The sequence below is a fragment of the Scomber scombrus genome, chromosome 11 (genome assembly GCF_963691925.1).
Source record: "Scomber scombrus chromosome 11, fScoSco1.1, whole genome shotgun sequence".
Taxonomy (NCBI): Eukaryota; Metazoa; Chordata; class Actinopteri; order Scombriformes; family Scombridae; genus Scomber; species Scomber scombrus.
In genome coordinates, this window is record NC_084980.1 from 14,424,912 (window position 1) to 14,438,086 (window position 13,175).

Genomic DNA, 13,175 nt, shown 5'->3' on the forward strand with positions numbered 1-13,175 from the left:
CATGTGTGTCTGCTTGCTTGAGCACATTGTGATTGTGTCTGACTGAGTAACCTCTCCAGCTGTTGAATTGCATATGGATCCCATGTGGATTGATATGCAAGTGTGTGTGTGTGTGTGTGTGTGTGTGTGTGTGTGTGTGTGTGTGTGTGTGTGTGTGTGTGTGTGTGTGTGTGTGTGTGTGTGTGTGTGTGTGTGTGTGTGTGTGTCCATTTCCTTGTGCTTGTGGGGAAAACCCAACTGGTTCTCAGAGCTTTTGTGTGCCCACCACACAGGGAGTCAGACTGTGACAGGGACTAACCAAACCAAAGCAGTTTAGCATGTTCATTTTTGATCATATAAATGTGTCTTATTCACTGTACACTTTTACCCATCTCCTCTCATATTTTCTCATCTTTGCCTCCCCTTCTCTCATCTCCTTTGCTGTTCTCATGCAACTTTCCCAGGCATAGTGTGGGTAGTGGCAGTAGTAGTGGCAGCAATGTCCAAGTCTTTCCCATGCAGCCTCATAGGAGGGTCTTTGTTCCCCCTCCTGGCTTTGGGGGTCCCCACGGCAGGGCTATGCCCCACTCCACTGACTCCACAATGGGTCTTTATGCTGCCAAGACCCCCCACACCTCCATCACTCCACCATGCTTCCCTCATCAGGGGCACAGGGAGGCACAGAGGGCACCACGGCACCAATACGGCAACTTTTTCATGCCTTGTCCTCTGGCTCTTTCTCTCTCTCCCTCTTTCTCTAACACATGTCAACTGAGTCAGATACAGTGGAGGTTTGCTGAATAGCCACAAGCCAGTCTGAGTAGTTTATGAGTGGTGCCAAATGTCTCAGTAGGGTACTGTTTTCTTATTCAAACAAGAACACTTGACACCACAAGCAAAGACCTGGCTCTCACCATAGAGTGTGTGATAACACACTGTTACAACCCATTAGCACTGTTGTTGAAAATCAGTGCCCTTGGTAGTAAAGACTCTCTCTTTCACACACATGGAGAGTAAAGAAATGAAGAACTGTTTTACAGAAAGATAAGCCATGTCTTGACAAGATTAGCAGGGGATTTCTTGTGTTTTAGGTGTTGAATGGTTGCCTTGCCCTCTGTTTACTTCCTCATATGTTCCTGATCACGGAGCTAGTCTGCACACATTGGCTGCCTACTGTAGGCCTATTTTCTGTGCTGACACACTGTCACAGGCCCGGATAAATGGGTGGTCTACTCAACATGTCTCAGTCATTGGCAGATCTTTTGCATTTTGGGAAGGGCAGGAGAGCACTGGGCCAGGAAAAGAGGAGAGGAGAGGAGAGGAGAGGAGAGGAGAGGAGAGGAGAGGAGAGGAGAGGAGAGGAGAGGAGAGGAGAGGAGAGGAGAGGAGAGAAGAGAAGAGAAGAGAAGAGAAGAGAAGAGAAGAGAAGAGAAGAGAAGAGAAGAGAAGAGAAGAGAAGAGAAGAGAAGAGAAGAGAAGAGAAGAGAAGAGAAGAGAAGAGCTAAACTAAAACAATAAAGAAAAGTTGTCTAATCTATTCATGACAATCTTTGACAAAATGCTTTTGCCAACCACTGAAGGTAATAAAAAGCTCTTCCCATATACTCATGTCAAGCTTAATGTATGGCTTAATCCAGCAAAGCGAACAAGGGCCAAAGAATCTGACAACCACTCTGGGTGGATCATGGGGAAAAGGCATCCATGGGCCTCTGTTTTCCTCTTGGCAGTGCCAAGAGACGAGGTTGCCATAGTAATGAAAGTTTAGGGCCACCACAGAAGAGGGAGAGCATAACCTTGTCATAATCGTGGACTGAGTTTCTAAAGTGAGAAACAGATCCAGCGGGAATCAGTTACAGACTCGCATTGGCTCAGTAATCGGCATCAATTCTCTGTTCTTCTCATCCTGACTGAAAATGCACATAACCACCCGCACACACACAAACACACACGCAGAGTAAGTACTTCAGTCTCTGACAGATTCACCCAAAACCATAAGCAAAAGAAGGATGCCAGGGCCACACCTATAAATCAACACAAATTAAATGTCTCATAATTATAGGTAAGAAGCAGAATGGAGTAGAAAGAAAGGCACAAATAGCAACTCATTAAATGACTTTACTACAAAACAGAAGAGAGCCTAGACAAGTTTTGTCCTTATTCAATGTGGAGATAGATTTAATGACTTCCTTATTTTCACATTAATTAACAACAGCCAGCCACACTTACTCACAGTTCACAGACAAATGCACAAAACGTTTTCACAAATCTGAATGTATTCAAAACTCTCAAAGCCTGGTATTATACAGTAGGTATTAAATCTCAGCTAGAACAGAAATATTTGGCTGTGGGATGCATACAAATCAGAAACTAGTCCCATTTGGATAAAATGAGTTCTCATCTGCAAAATCATGTGCTGCCAAAAAAATGTAGAAGGAATAACTGGCCATGTCAGAAAAGTGTAACAAGGTGCAGTATGTTGCCAAATCTTTTCCTCGCTGTATAAGTCAGAATACCTAAATTGATTCATGTTCACTGCTCTTATTAAAACTGAAAAGGACACTGGGTTTTGGGGTTTTTCGTCAGCAACTAAATCAAGGGAACATTAAGGAAAGGCATGTTTCAGTTCCAAAATAGCTTTCAGCCGCAACAAAATAAAAAGATCAGATTCGTACAGAAATATTTGCATCAGATGTTAAGAGTAGCCATGACAAAAAAGAACACTGGTAGTGTCCCGGTATAGTGTTGAATCTATTTGTCAAGTACCCTTTTAATTTTCTTAGCCCTTTTGACCTGCAACTACTCTCTACACCTCTTCTCTCTAACCCTCCTGCTTTGTGTGTCATCCCATTCTCTTACCTCTCCACCACATCGTCTCCACTCCAGCATGTGGAGTCATCCACTACATTCTCCCCCTCACACAGCATCTCTGGCAATGCTGCAAAGAAGGATTTGTAGCGCTGCAGGTACATCAGGAATTCCCTGAGGAGAGACAGACATACAGAGAAGGGCATAGAGCAATTTAAATACATATCACATATCTTTCACCAGCTGTGTTAGAAAAACTACCATTTTTTTAAATGCATTGTGTGACTGTGGCATATCTGGCCACATTTTTAGTGTGGTTGGTGGACACATTTCACAATATTATACTTTGGTAGCATACCACCACCAACAAATTGTCTGCATTCTATGTAACAATACATGCATGTGATCAGCACACAATATAGATAATGATGGTGGCTGATGGATACAATGGATGGCTTTCATTGTGACCACTTCACTGAGTCAGCACATTTTCCTTAAATATGCTGTGTGGTAAAGTGCTTGCTTCACCAAATCTAATTTGCTAACACATGTTATCGATATAGACACTGTCATCTCAAGCAAAACAATGGCATAATATTTTAATCGGGCACATATTGTCGCCAGCCATGAGGCAGAGCAAACAGCCAGGGTCATTAGAGGTTACGTGTTGATTCAGTGTCGGGAACCACTGTTCAAGGACAACAGAAAATTAGAATATGGATGATTGTGTAAGACATAAAATTACAGCAGTCACCCAAAACACAGCGATAATCAACTGTTACATCAAATGTCACCGGTATCTATACCAGTCACAATATGAGCTGGTATTTCTAGATTAAGTGTGTGAGAGTTTGAGATAAATAAGTCCCTTGGGTGCATGCTTACCTAGAGAGTGCTCTCAGACTATGTTTATTGTTCTTGGAGGGTTTCAGGGGGAACGAGCTGGGAATGATGGGAGTTGGAGTCCAGGGGAGATTGTTGCAAGCAAGGAGGATGCAAGGAAGTTGAGGGGGGGGGGGGTGAGAGAAAGAAAAAAGAAACAAAAGGATGACATGACAGGAGATGTGGGGAAGAGGAAAAAGACACAATCAGTTGACCCTGGAAGAGAGTGATTAATCATGCACATGCAGAGACTGTGCCACCAGAAATAAATCAATAATGTCCCCACACCACACCAACAATTAAAACAGATACTGGTATTTAATATGTCAAGTCAGAACAAAAAACACACAAGAAAACATCAGAACATGTGCAAACAGTTACATAGTCACAGAAAACCCAAAGAATGTTTTTTCCTATTGAAATGAAACATAAATGTTGCTTTACTGTGTCTTCTCTATCGTGTTTCATATTTTTCAGCAGAGAACTACTCTCCTTTAACTGCAGTGTATGCTGCCATGTCTCTGAAGTGGTCATAGCTCACACGTGCTTTGGTTAGGGGTTGGCAGCAAGCAGGGAGCTGGACTGTATTGCCATGAATGGTGGCGGCAGTGCCAGGCAAGACCTGTCAGCTAGGCTGGCATCAGTGCAGTGATTCATGGTTTGGGACAAGGTCAAGGCAGGCAATGCTGCAAGTATGTGTGTGTGTGTGTGTGTGTGTGTGTGTGTGTGTGTGTGTGTGTGTGTGTGTGTGTGTGTGTGTGTGTGTGTGTGTGTGTGTGTGTGTGTGCGCGTGCGTGTGTGTGCGTGCATGTGCTTGTGTGTGTGTGTGTATGTGTGTGTGTGGTACTTTTTAAGCTGAGGCCGTCTGGTGTTCAGAGTTAGTGGTATGGCTGTCTGGGTAAACAGGAAATAGTTGGTTTGTCAGGATTAATCTTACCCCACACTCCCTCTCGCCTGGCACATCACTGCCAGCTGCTGTGGGCATGGGATGGCTTCCTGTCATGCCGATCTGGTCAGTTTTCATTTAATTTAAATGTACTTACTGACCATCTAGTAGTATAACCAGTTATCAAGCAAAAAATATTTGCCTTAGAAAAAAAAATAAAAAATATAGAATTTTTACTTTCTTACCTCCTCAGGTGGGCTAGCTGCCCCAGCCACTGCTCTGGTACAGGTTGGGAGGGAGCTGCAGATGGAAGAGGAGTAGATGAGGTCACAGCTGAGGTTGTGACCTCTGGGCTAGTAGGGCTGCATGCCAGTAGGTTTCCCAGTAGACAGGCCACACACCTTCTCCACCTGTGGAGAGCATAAAGCAAACACACACACTCACACCTGTTAAGCTAGGAAAACATATAACAACAGCAGTGGTGGAGCTGCAGGGTGGCTCCCATAAACCACCAATTGACACCTGCACACTTGAAAGCATATGTACACAAATAAATCATTTAAAGGTGAACACTTTATTCACACTGACACCATCAGTTTAAAATAAAGAATGACTGCATTTCAGTCGAATGATGAAGAAACATGAAGAGACGTGAAAGGAGTTATGGAAGAGAAAATTCAGAGTAATGGTAAGACATGGGAAAATGGTTGGTGTAAAAAGAGTGATGTGATGAAATAAAGGGTGTGATGAGTGAGTTATTGCCAGGGGGCTGACAGTAAATGCAGAATGTTCCACTACCTCATGGAGGTGAATGCACGTGCTCACAGTTGGTAATGATGGCAAGTATCTCTAGTGGGCTATTAAAGCCAGTAGCGGAGAGGAGGAGACAGTGGGGTCATGAGAATAAAGGGGCGTGTGCTTCAAACTGAGAGGCAAAATCAATGACATCTCATTGGCTTAAAAGCCTCTGCGTAACGTTATTAAGTGGTCCTCAATTAGACAGAGAGACAGAGTGTAAAGGCTCTTGCATGCTGGACTGAGTAACTCCTTAAACTGATCAATGTATATTCATCGCTTTGCCTGGAGGGATGAGTCATTCCATTGTGTATAGAGACATCCAGCAGGTCTGCGTTAATATTTAGAAGCACTACTTATTCATCACTGATGTAGAAACGGGAGCCCTACAGTAAGAAGCAGTGGGAATTGTTCTCTTAGACTTCATACTTAGTAATATTTTCATACATACAGTAAAGCAAGGCTTTTGCCAGAACAGTTACTTTTTTGACATTTACTTTGCTGCTCTGAATAAGGGCTGAATGATTTATTTATCTATTTTGGAGTCATAATTTGAAGGAATGCAACTTTTTGAGTGTTGTTTTTGAGTGATCTGTAGACAGTAGGGAGTTTTGATAGTTAGCACACCCAAACCAAATGTGCTACAATAAACAAAAAAATGTCAAATGAATCAGGTTTTCATATAGTCAATGCCAATCAATCTCCCTGTTAGTGAAAAACATCAAGGCAATTTGTGTGAGCCATACAGCCACATCAATGTGAGTATTTAGGACAGCTTTTGAGGGGCCCAGAATGACAAAATACAAAAACAAATGCAGAAACCTTTTTAATTTTGGATGGAACTGGCAAGCAGCTGTGTGTGTATTTATGTGTGTGTGTGTGTGTGTGTGTGTGTGTGTGTGTGTGTGTGTGTGTGTGTGTGTGTGTGTGTGTGTGTGTGTGTATGTGTGTGGTGTGTGTGTGTGTGTGTGTGGGGGGGGGGGGGGGAGGGGGGGGGGCATCACATGCTGGAAAGATTTTGGATAAGTAAGCTTGGAAGCAGCTGAAATATGTGTTAACAGTCACAAAATGTGTTTTGCCAGGCTACTAAAAATATCCTTTCCTCTTCAGGGTGAGGCACATCAGTCAACTCATGTGCCTTATAAATGGAGTTTACATTGAGGTTTTCATATAACAGCTTGCTATTCCTGAACAGTGGGATTTTCGCCTAAGAGATGCCTTCTAATGGCATATTTAACTACCTGAACATCTTTCATCTTTCACTGCGCTGTCTGCACTTCACTCTTGTTTCTGCGTTCTTCCGTTCTGGTCTTAAATTTTCTCTCAAGGCAGACGCTGGGCACGGGGAAGGTTGTTTTATTGCATTAACCTTAACCCCCTCTGGGTACATAAAACATGTTCACATGTGGTAGAACAGCTCACAGCCACACATGCACATTGCCACATATGTACATGCAAACATGCCACACACACATTACACTGTGGCAGTGAGAAAAGATAGAGCATAGCAACTGTAGGCATTGTGGCTACACTGAGTCAAATGGTCTTTGTATGTGCTGCATTGCTTTTGCAGAAACTACTGCTTACAGTAAGTCATTTGCATGCTGTCTGCACAACATGATGTGTTCAGACATTTATTAGAACATTTTTAAATTTCCAACCTGTGAAATGGATTGTTTTTGAAACAAAATTTGCCAATTGAGAGTATTTGAACAAGGATAATGACAAACAATGATACTCTGAAATTTACAGTTTAGTTTATATTTTAGCTTTCAACATTGCTAATGCGTTAGATACATTGACAAGCACACTATTGTTTGTAGAAACAAAAGAAAAGTACCCAGCAAAACACTGTTAATTCCAAGAAGTAGAAAGGCTACAGCTAAATGTCAAGGTTAATTCATTTTACCATGTAAACTTACTTAAAACTGTATAAACTAAATGTGTAAATACATACTAAGTATTTGGGCAGTGTAGCAGATATTGTTGAAGTGAACCACATTGCCTACATATGTATAAAATTAATTCTGCGCCTAAAATACAAAACACATATTTCAAACACATACAATCACATGACATCATGTCCTGGCTGCAGTGTTTGGGAGGTCTTTGCACATGTGGACGAAACAGTGTGTGTGTTGCATGAAAATGGTGACGCCTCTGTGCAAAGGGGAGAACTAACAGTAGTCTGTAATCATAGTTACTGTTTGTAAATTGTAATCATGGTTAACTGTAAAATAAAAAAGCACCTTAGCATTTGGACTTTGGCTGATATTGGGATGATAACACAGTATAGAATACATATATATTCTATACTGTGAATATATATATATATATATATATATATATATATATATATATATATATATATATATATATATATATATATATATATGTCATTCTCATTTGGGCCATTGTTATGGTCTGTTAAGATACAATGCCTTCAATATGGGCAAGTTTGACAGAGTAAGATAATCAATCTATCAAGGTCAGTACTGAGCTTTGAATTTATGTTGATCAACCAATGGGCCACTGCGTATCCCCCAAAAGTCAGTTTTTATTTTCAGACTTTACTTTTTTGATCTGAACTTTTAGCAGATATACAGTAAACCATTGATACCATACAACAAAAAAGGAAAGATCAGAGTTATGTTATCATTTATCTCCAGTGGTGAGAAGCTGAGAATTACAACAGGATCTAACCCTATCATTAAGAATGTTTCAAAGGAGGCAGACTTAAGTTTTAAATCCTTTGCCATTTCTCACCCACCTTTGTGTGACACTTTGCTATTCTCTGAGACAAAAATGTAAACATCCTGGTAAAATATGAACATCAAGAGGAGGTCACTTAAAGTTCTGTTTGCACTACCCCCTTATTTTTACAATCAACGTGCATTGAGGAGGTTCAGAATGTTCTACTTTTGAAGACACCAGAAGAGATCAGCCAAAGGCCCACATTTCAAAACAATAACAATGACACAAATCATTTATATGCCTAACTAAACATACAACAGTGTAAACAGAACACAGAGTCATCTTAGCGAAAATAAACAGCATCCTCATTTTGGATCCTCTTGAGAAATAGAGACATGCTCTCATAGGTTGGATCTTGTGACTGCATAATCCTGTGAGCCAATCAGATGACAGGATGAATAACGGCAAGGGCTAGAACATGGCCATAAATCAATTATCCCCTGACCTGATGATGGCGTGAGAATGAAAATCCCATTTGGGCACAGCACGAGTGCTTGGTTTTATGTATGTATATGTGTACATGTGTGTGTGACCACCTGTTCGTCCTTGTTATACCTTCACAATTTCAGCTATTTTGTGGAGCATTCCTTATATGATTGCCTGAGGACAGGGGCTGATGGTGGGGGCAGATTGGTGGGATGCATGTTGTCCACATGGGAATACTTTAGGGAGCTACATTGCATGTATTCTATGTTCATTTGAGCTAGCCAATGAAATTTGATGTCTACTGCTCCAGGCAGGATCCATAAGTGTTTTTGCAACTACATAACTAAGTACATGTGTTTTATATGTTTGAGTTTACTGTTTTACACATAAACAGAGTAGGCAACACTACACTCAAACTAAATACTTTGTATCTTACATAGGTGTGAATATGATCAGTGTCCATGTGTTTTGCTCCAAATGTGTACATATGTGTGTATCTGTGCATTATGAGCATACACAACACAACACCCAAAGGAAAGAGAGTGTAAGAAAAGCACAGAAGGAGAAACAGCTTTAAGCTAGTCCAGCCCAGGGCCATCCCCCCTCTAGGGGAGTATTGTCTTACAGATAGCAGTGGTGGTCTTGTCTTCCTAGTTTATTTATCAAGGGATTACCCAGTAAAGCTAAGGGAACTTTCTCAGCCCCCTCTCACCCTCGCACAGCGCTGTGGGATGATGATGCCTTGTTCGGTCACTAATAAAACCACTTTTTTCACTTTTCCACAACTATATAAATTTAGTATTTTATGTTACATACTAAATATTAATAAACAAGTAGTCTGGTCATCTACTGCTAATTGAGGATTGTTTGTCAGCTGTGCCAAAGCGAACAACACTTTCTAGTAAAACTCAGAAATCCTTACCCATTGCAACAAATGTACACAGATCTCTCATCTACAGTAGGATAACTTTTAATTTTCACAAAGGCCAAGTGTGTTGAAATGAAAAAAGCAGCCACATACTGAGATTTGTTTATATGAACACTTCCTGACCTTAGCTAAAACAATATCCACTTTTCAGCTAAGCTTGAGGGATTGTATTCATTTATCATAGTTACGTATCAGAGGGCTGAATGGCCTAAATGGAACACAGAATTACAAACCACTGGTTCAGTGCCTGTAGTTGTATTATTTATAATGAATCACTAGAGGCTTTTTGCACTGTCTCACTGGTGTAAATTTACCTAAGAGCAAGTGCAAGTGAAGGTAAATATGGAGATAACAACAACAAAATTACGTCACTAACCAGACAAATAAAAGCCTGTTATTTTAGCCTATATACTATGATAGACCTACTTTGGTCATTAATCATGAGAAAGTGGCTTAAAAAACTTTTGTATCTGAATGTTAAAGCTGATTAGATAAGCAACTTTGCTTTATGCATGATAAACCATATGCCCTATGACAGCACTTTGCAGGTAATAAGACACTTGCACATGCAGTTATAACCATCCACTACCAGGCTGAACAAAAAAACTAAGTTAATGAAAGGGTAACAGAAATATAGAGAGCTAAGACAATAAGCTTTATTTGGTGTTTACTTATTGTGGTTTCTAATAAAAGCAGAAAAAGAAATGGAAAAATGCAATTGGTAGCCAACTATAACCATGAGTTTCGGCAAGGTAAAGAGAACACCAGGCCAAATGCCACTGGTTCACACACTGGGCGGGCTCTCTATTCCACCACACAAGAAGATCCTTGTTACTTTGGCAACATGGCTATTTATGATGTCTTTGCCAAAGAAAACTCAAGGCATCAATTTTATTTCAAATGACTGGTGTTTTTGCCATTTAGAAGCATGATAATTGTGTTTAAACAACTAACAATTACTATGCCTAATTGCAATACATGTAAAAATGTGTAGAAGGAGGGTTTCCATTTCTGTTTTTACTGAGTGCATTTTCCATCTAGTTAAAATCAAATAAAAAATGCATCAACAACGTTATACCTCGTGTTTCAGGAGCACTATACTATACAAGATGAGGAGTCTCTCAGTTCTATCTGCTTGTGTGCTATCCCAATGACCAAAAAAGGATATAATTACCTGACTAATTAAGGATCTGAATTCTGTGTGCAACAGTTTGAGACCACATTATAATGCCCTCCAAAACTAACATATATATATATATATATATATATATATATATATATATATATATATATATATATATATATATATATATATATATATATAGCAAGAATCCAGCCAGATAAATACGTTTTTCACTTTATTTACACATTAGGGTGACTCCTTGAATTTCGCAGGACTAGTAGTGTTGTGGAGTAGGCATTGAGATTAAAGAAGCAAGCAGGCTTGTGACTGGAAACTTGCCAGTTCAAACCCTAAACCATCTGGGAAATTCTGGGTGGGTATGGGGAATAAGAAAGTCTCTCTCCTCCTTCAACAACAATGATGGGTTGTGTTTTACATTTAACACAGACTGATGTAGGCTTAAATATGTTGAGTTTAATCAGAGATTAGCCTAAAACAGCAGTCAAACCAGGTCTAAGGCAGTAGATTTTTAGTTTACATATAGAGATAGAGTTTTTCTTCCTTAAAAAAAGTCACATTGCTAGGTCTCCAAAGTTATTTTTATGTGGTTCTGGATGGGACAGGCATATATTTGACAAATGCTGATACATAGTGTGAGTGTTACACTGTAAATGATTGATGGGATTTATCTGTGTTTTATCTGAAATTACATGTCTCAGGATAAAATGTTTGCTGGTTTAGATCCATATATTATTTCATAAAATGAAAAAGTGCAGATTGTGTTCTGTGATTATATTAGGTTGGTTAGGGTACCAGAAATGTACACAGCCTCTTAACACCTCATGACATTGTGTTGGTACGTAATGTGTTAAAATTACATGCAGGTACCATGTAAATAATGCAAATGGAAAATCAATGAGAATCCTTTGTCTTGGTAGACAGCAACTGCTCTGGCTGCCCATTGACTCCAATGTCAACTTTACCACGCACTACGCTAACACGCTTTGAGTATGAGTTCCAGTACAGAACCGAAGGTGGGAGGACCCAGAGACAAGGGGCTTAATTGTGGATACAGAGGCATGCCTGAAAATTACATCACCATAATCCACAACCAACATAAAAAAAATGCTTTGATGAGCCTTTTCCTACCACACAATGGGAATGTGTCTCTGTTTCCTTAAAAGAAACCAAATTTATGACGCAATTTACCTACAAGGTTATGCACATGATATTTGAATGTTAATTTTGTGTCTAACAAAATGCCACGGTGTTTATTTTCTGTCACTCTATCAATGTTACATTCATTCATAGTGGATATACAATTCATTATAAGCAATATTTCTGATTCTGAAGAACATCATGAATTGTGTTTGCACTTAGAACTAGTCTGATATTAATGCATATATATTGAAGGACATTAATTGTCCTGGTGGATAATTTTACAGAGTCATCAATTCAGTACAATTTGGTATCATCTGTGTAAAAATGAACATGACAAATATCAAGGGAACTATCGAAAATAGTACAGGGCCCAAAACTGAAAAAAAGTGTAATAAAATTCATAATAAAAAAATAAAATAAAAGTAAGTAATAAAAGTAAAGTTCTTGTACAAATCATTATTTTATACTGTATGTTTTTGTTTTGTGTTTGTTTGTTTTTAAATGCACATATCATGTTCCAGATGTTTATAAAACAGGTTTGTCAGTTTTGGGTAGCAGAAGACTCTACAGTACCCATGAGCTTCAGTTACCATTAAGACGAAATTGGTAACAAAATGTACTAAATCTCAAAAAAGAGGAAAAATGCTTTGTATCAGATGTAGCTAATGGCTAATTTCCATCTGTAGTCCCTGGGCAGGTCATATGATTAGAAATTATCATTATGTAACAACTGAGGTTATCCTTTTATCCTGTATTGTGAGTGTATGTGATTTTTCTTTCATTTCCTGGCAGTGGCAAAGTGTGGGATGACACCTGGGAGCCTGCACGACAATATACAGCACTGGCAACAATCCCACAATATCTATACAAACTTGAGTTCACATTTATATTTCTGGTGGTTCATGGTGGTCCAACAATGTTTCCTCCTTATATTTCATCCGTTCAATTATCATTGTTTCTGTGGTACTCGCATGTAATTTTAACACATTACATGCCAACACCACGTCATGCAGTGCTATGAGATTGTGGTCATCTCATGTATTTCTGTGGGATCAGGTTGATATTTTAGCTGATGTAAGCCTTTATTAGGATTGTCATTAGGATATGACAATTTGTCATATATGTGTGTGTGTGTGTGTGTGTTTGTGTGTGTCTAAATTCCTCACTGCCAGCTTTTCAACTTTCCCTTCTTTCTAAACCACTTTTTCTATATCTTTCTCTTTAGTCTTCACGCTGCAGTCTCTGTCAGTCACCCCCCCCCCCCCCCAAACACACACACACACACACACACACACACACACACACACACACCCTACCCCACCCCCCTCTTTTTCTCTCTTACTTACCCGAATGATGTCAGTGCTAATTAAAGAGAGACTCAGTCCCTCATATATCACTGGGAAAAGTCCTTGAGATTCCAATCAGTAAAGAGAACA

At 39.7% G+C, this 13,175-nt stretch overlaps 1 protein-coding gene across 1 annotated transcript in view; it reads right to left on the reverse strand.

Annotated features, from left to right (window-relative positions):
* The window catches only part of LOC133990927 (glypican-5-like), a 99,876-nt gene that overhangs the window by 53,452 nt on the left and 33,249 nt on the right, over positions 1-13,175 (reverse strand). The window contains 4 exon segments of the mRNA XM_062429352.1: positions 2,836-2,958; positions 3,670-3,726; positions 4,798-4,913; positions 4,915-4,962. Of these exon segments, the coding sequence (XP_062285336.1) occupies positions 2,836-2,958; positions 3,670-3,726; positions 4,798-4,913; positions 4,915-4,962 (344 nt within the window).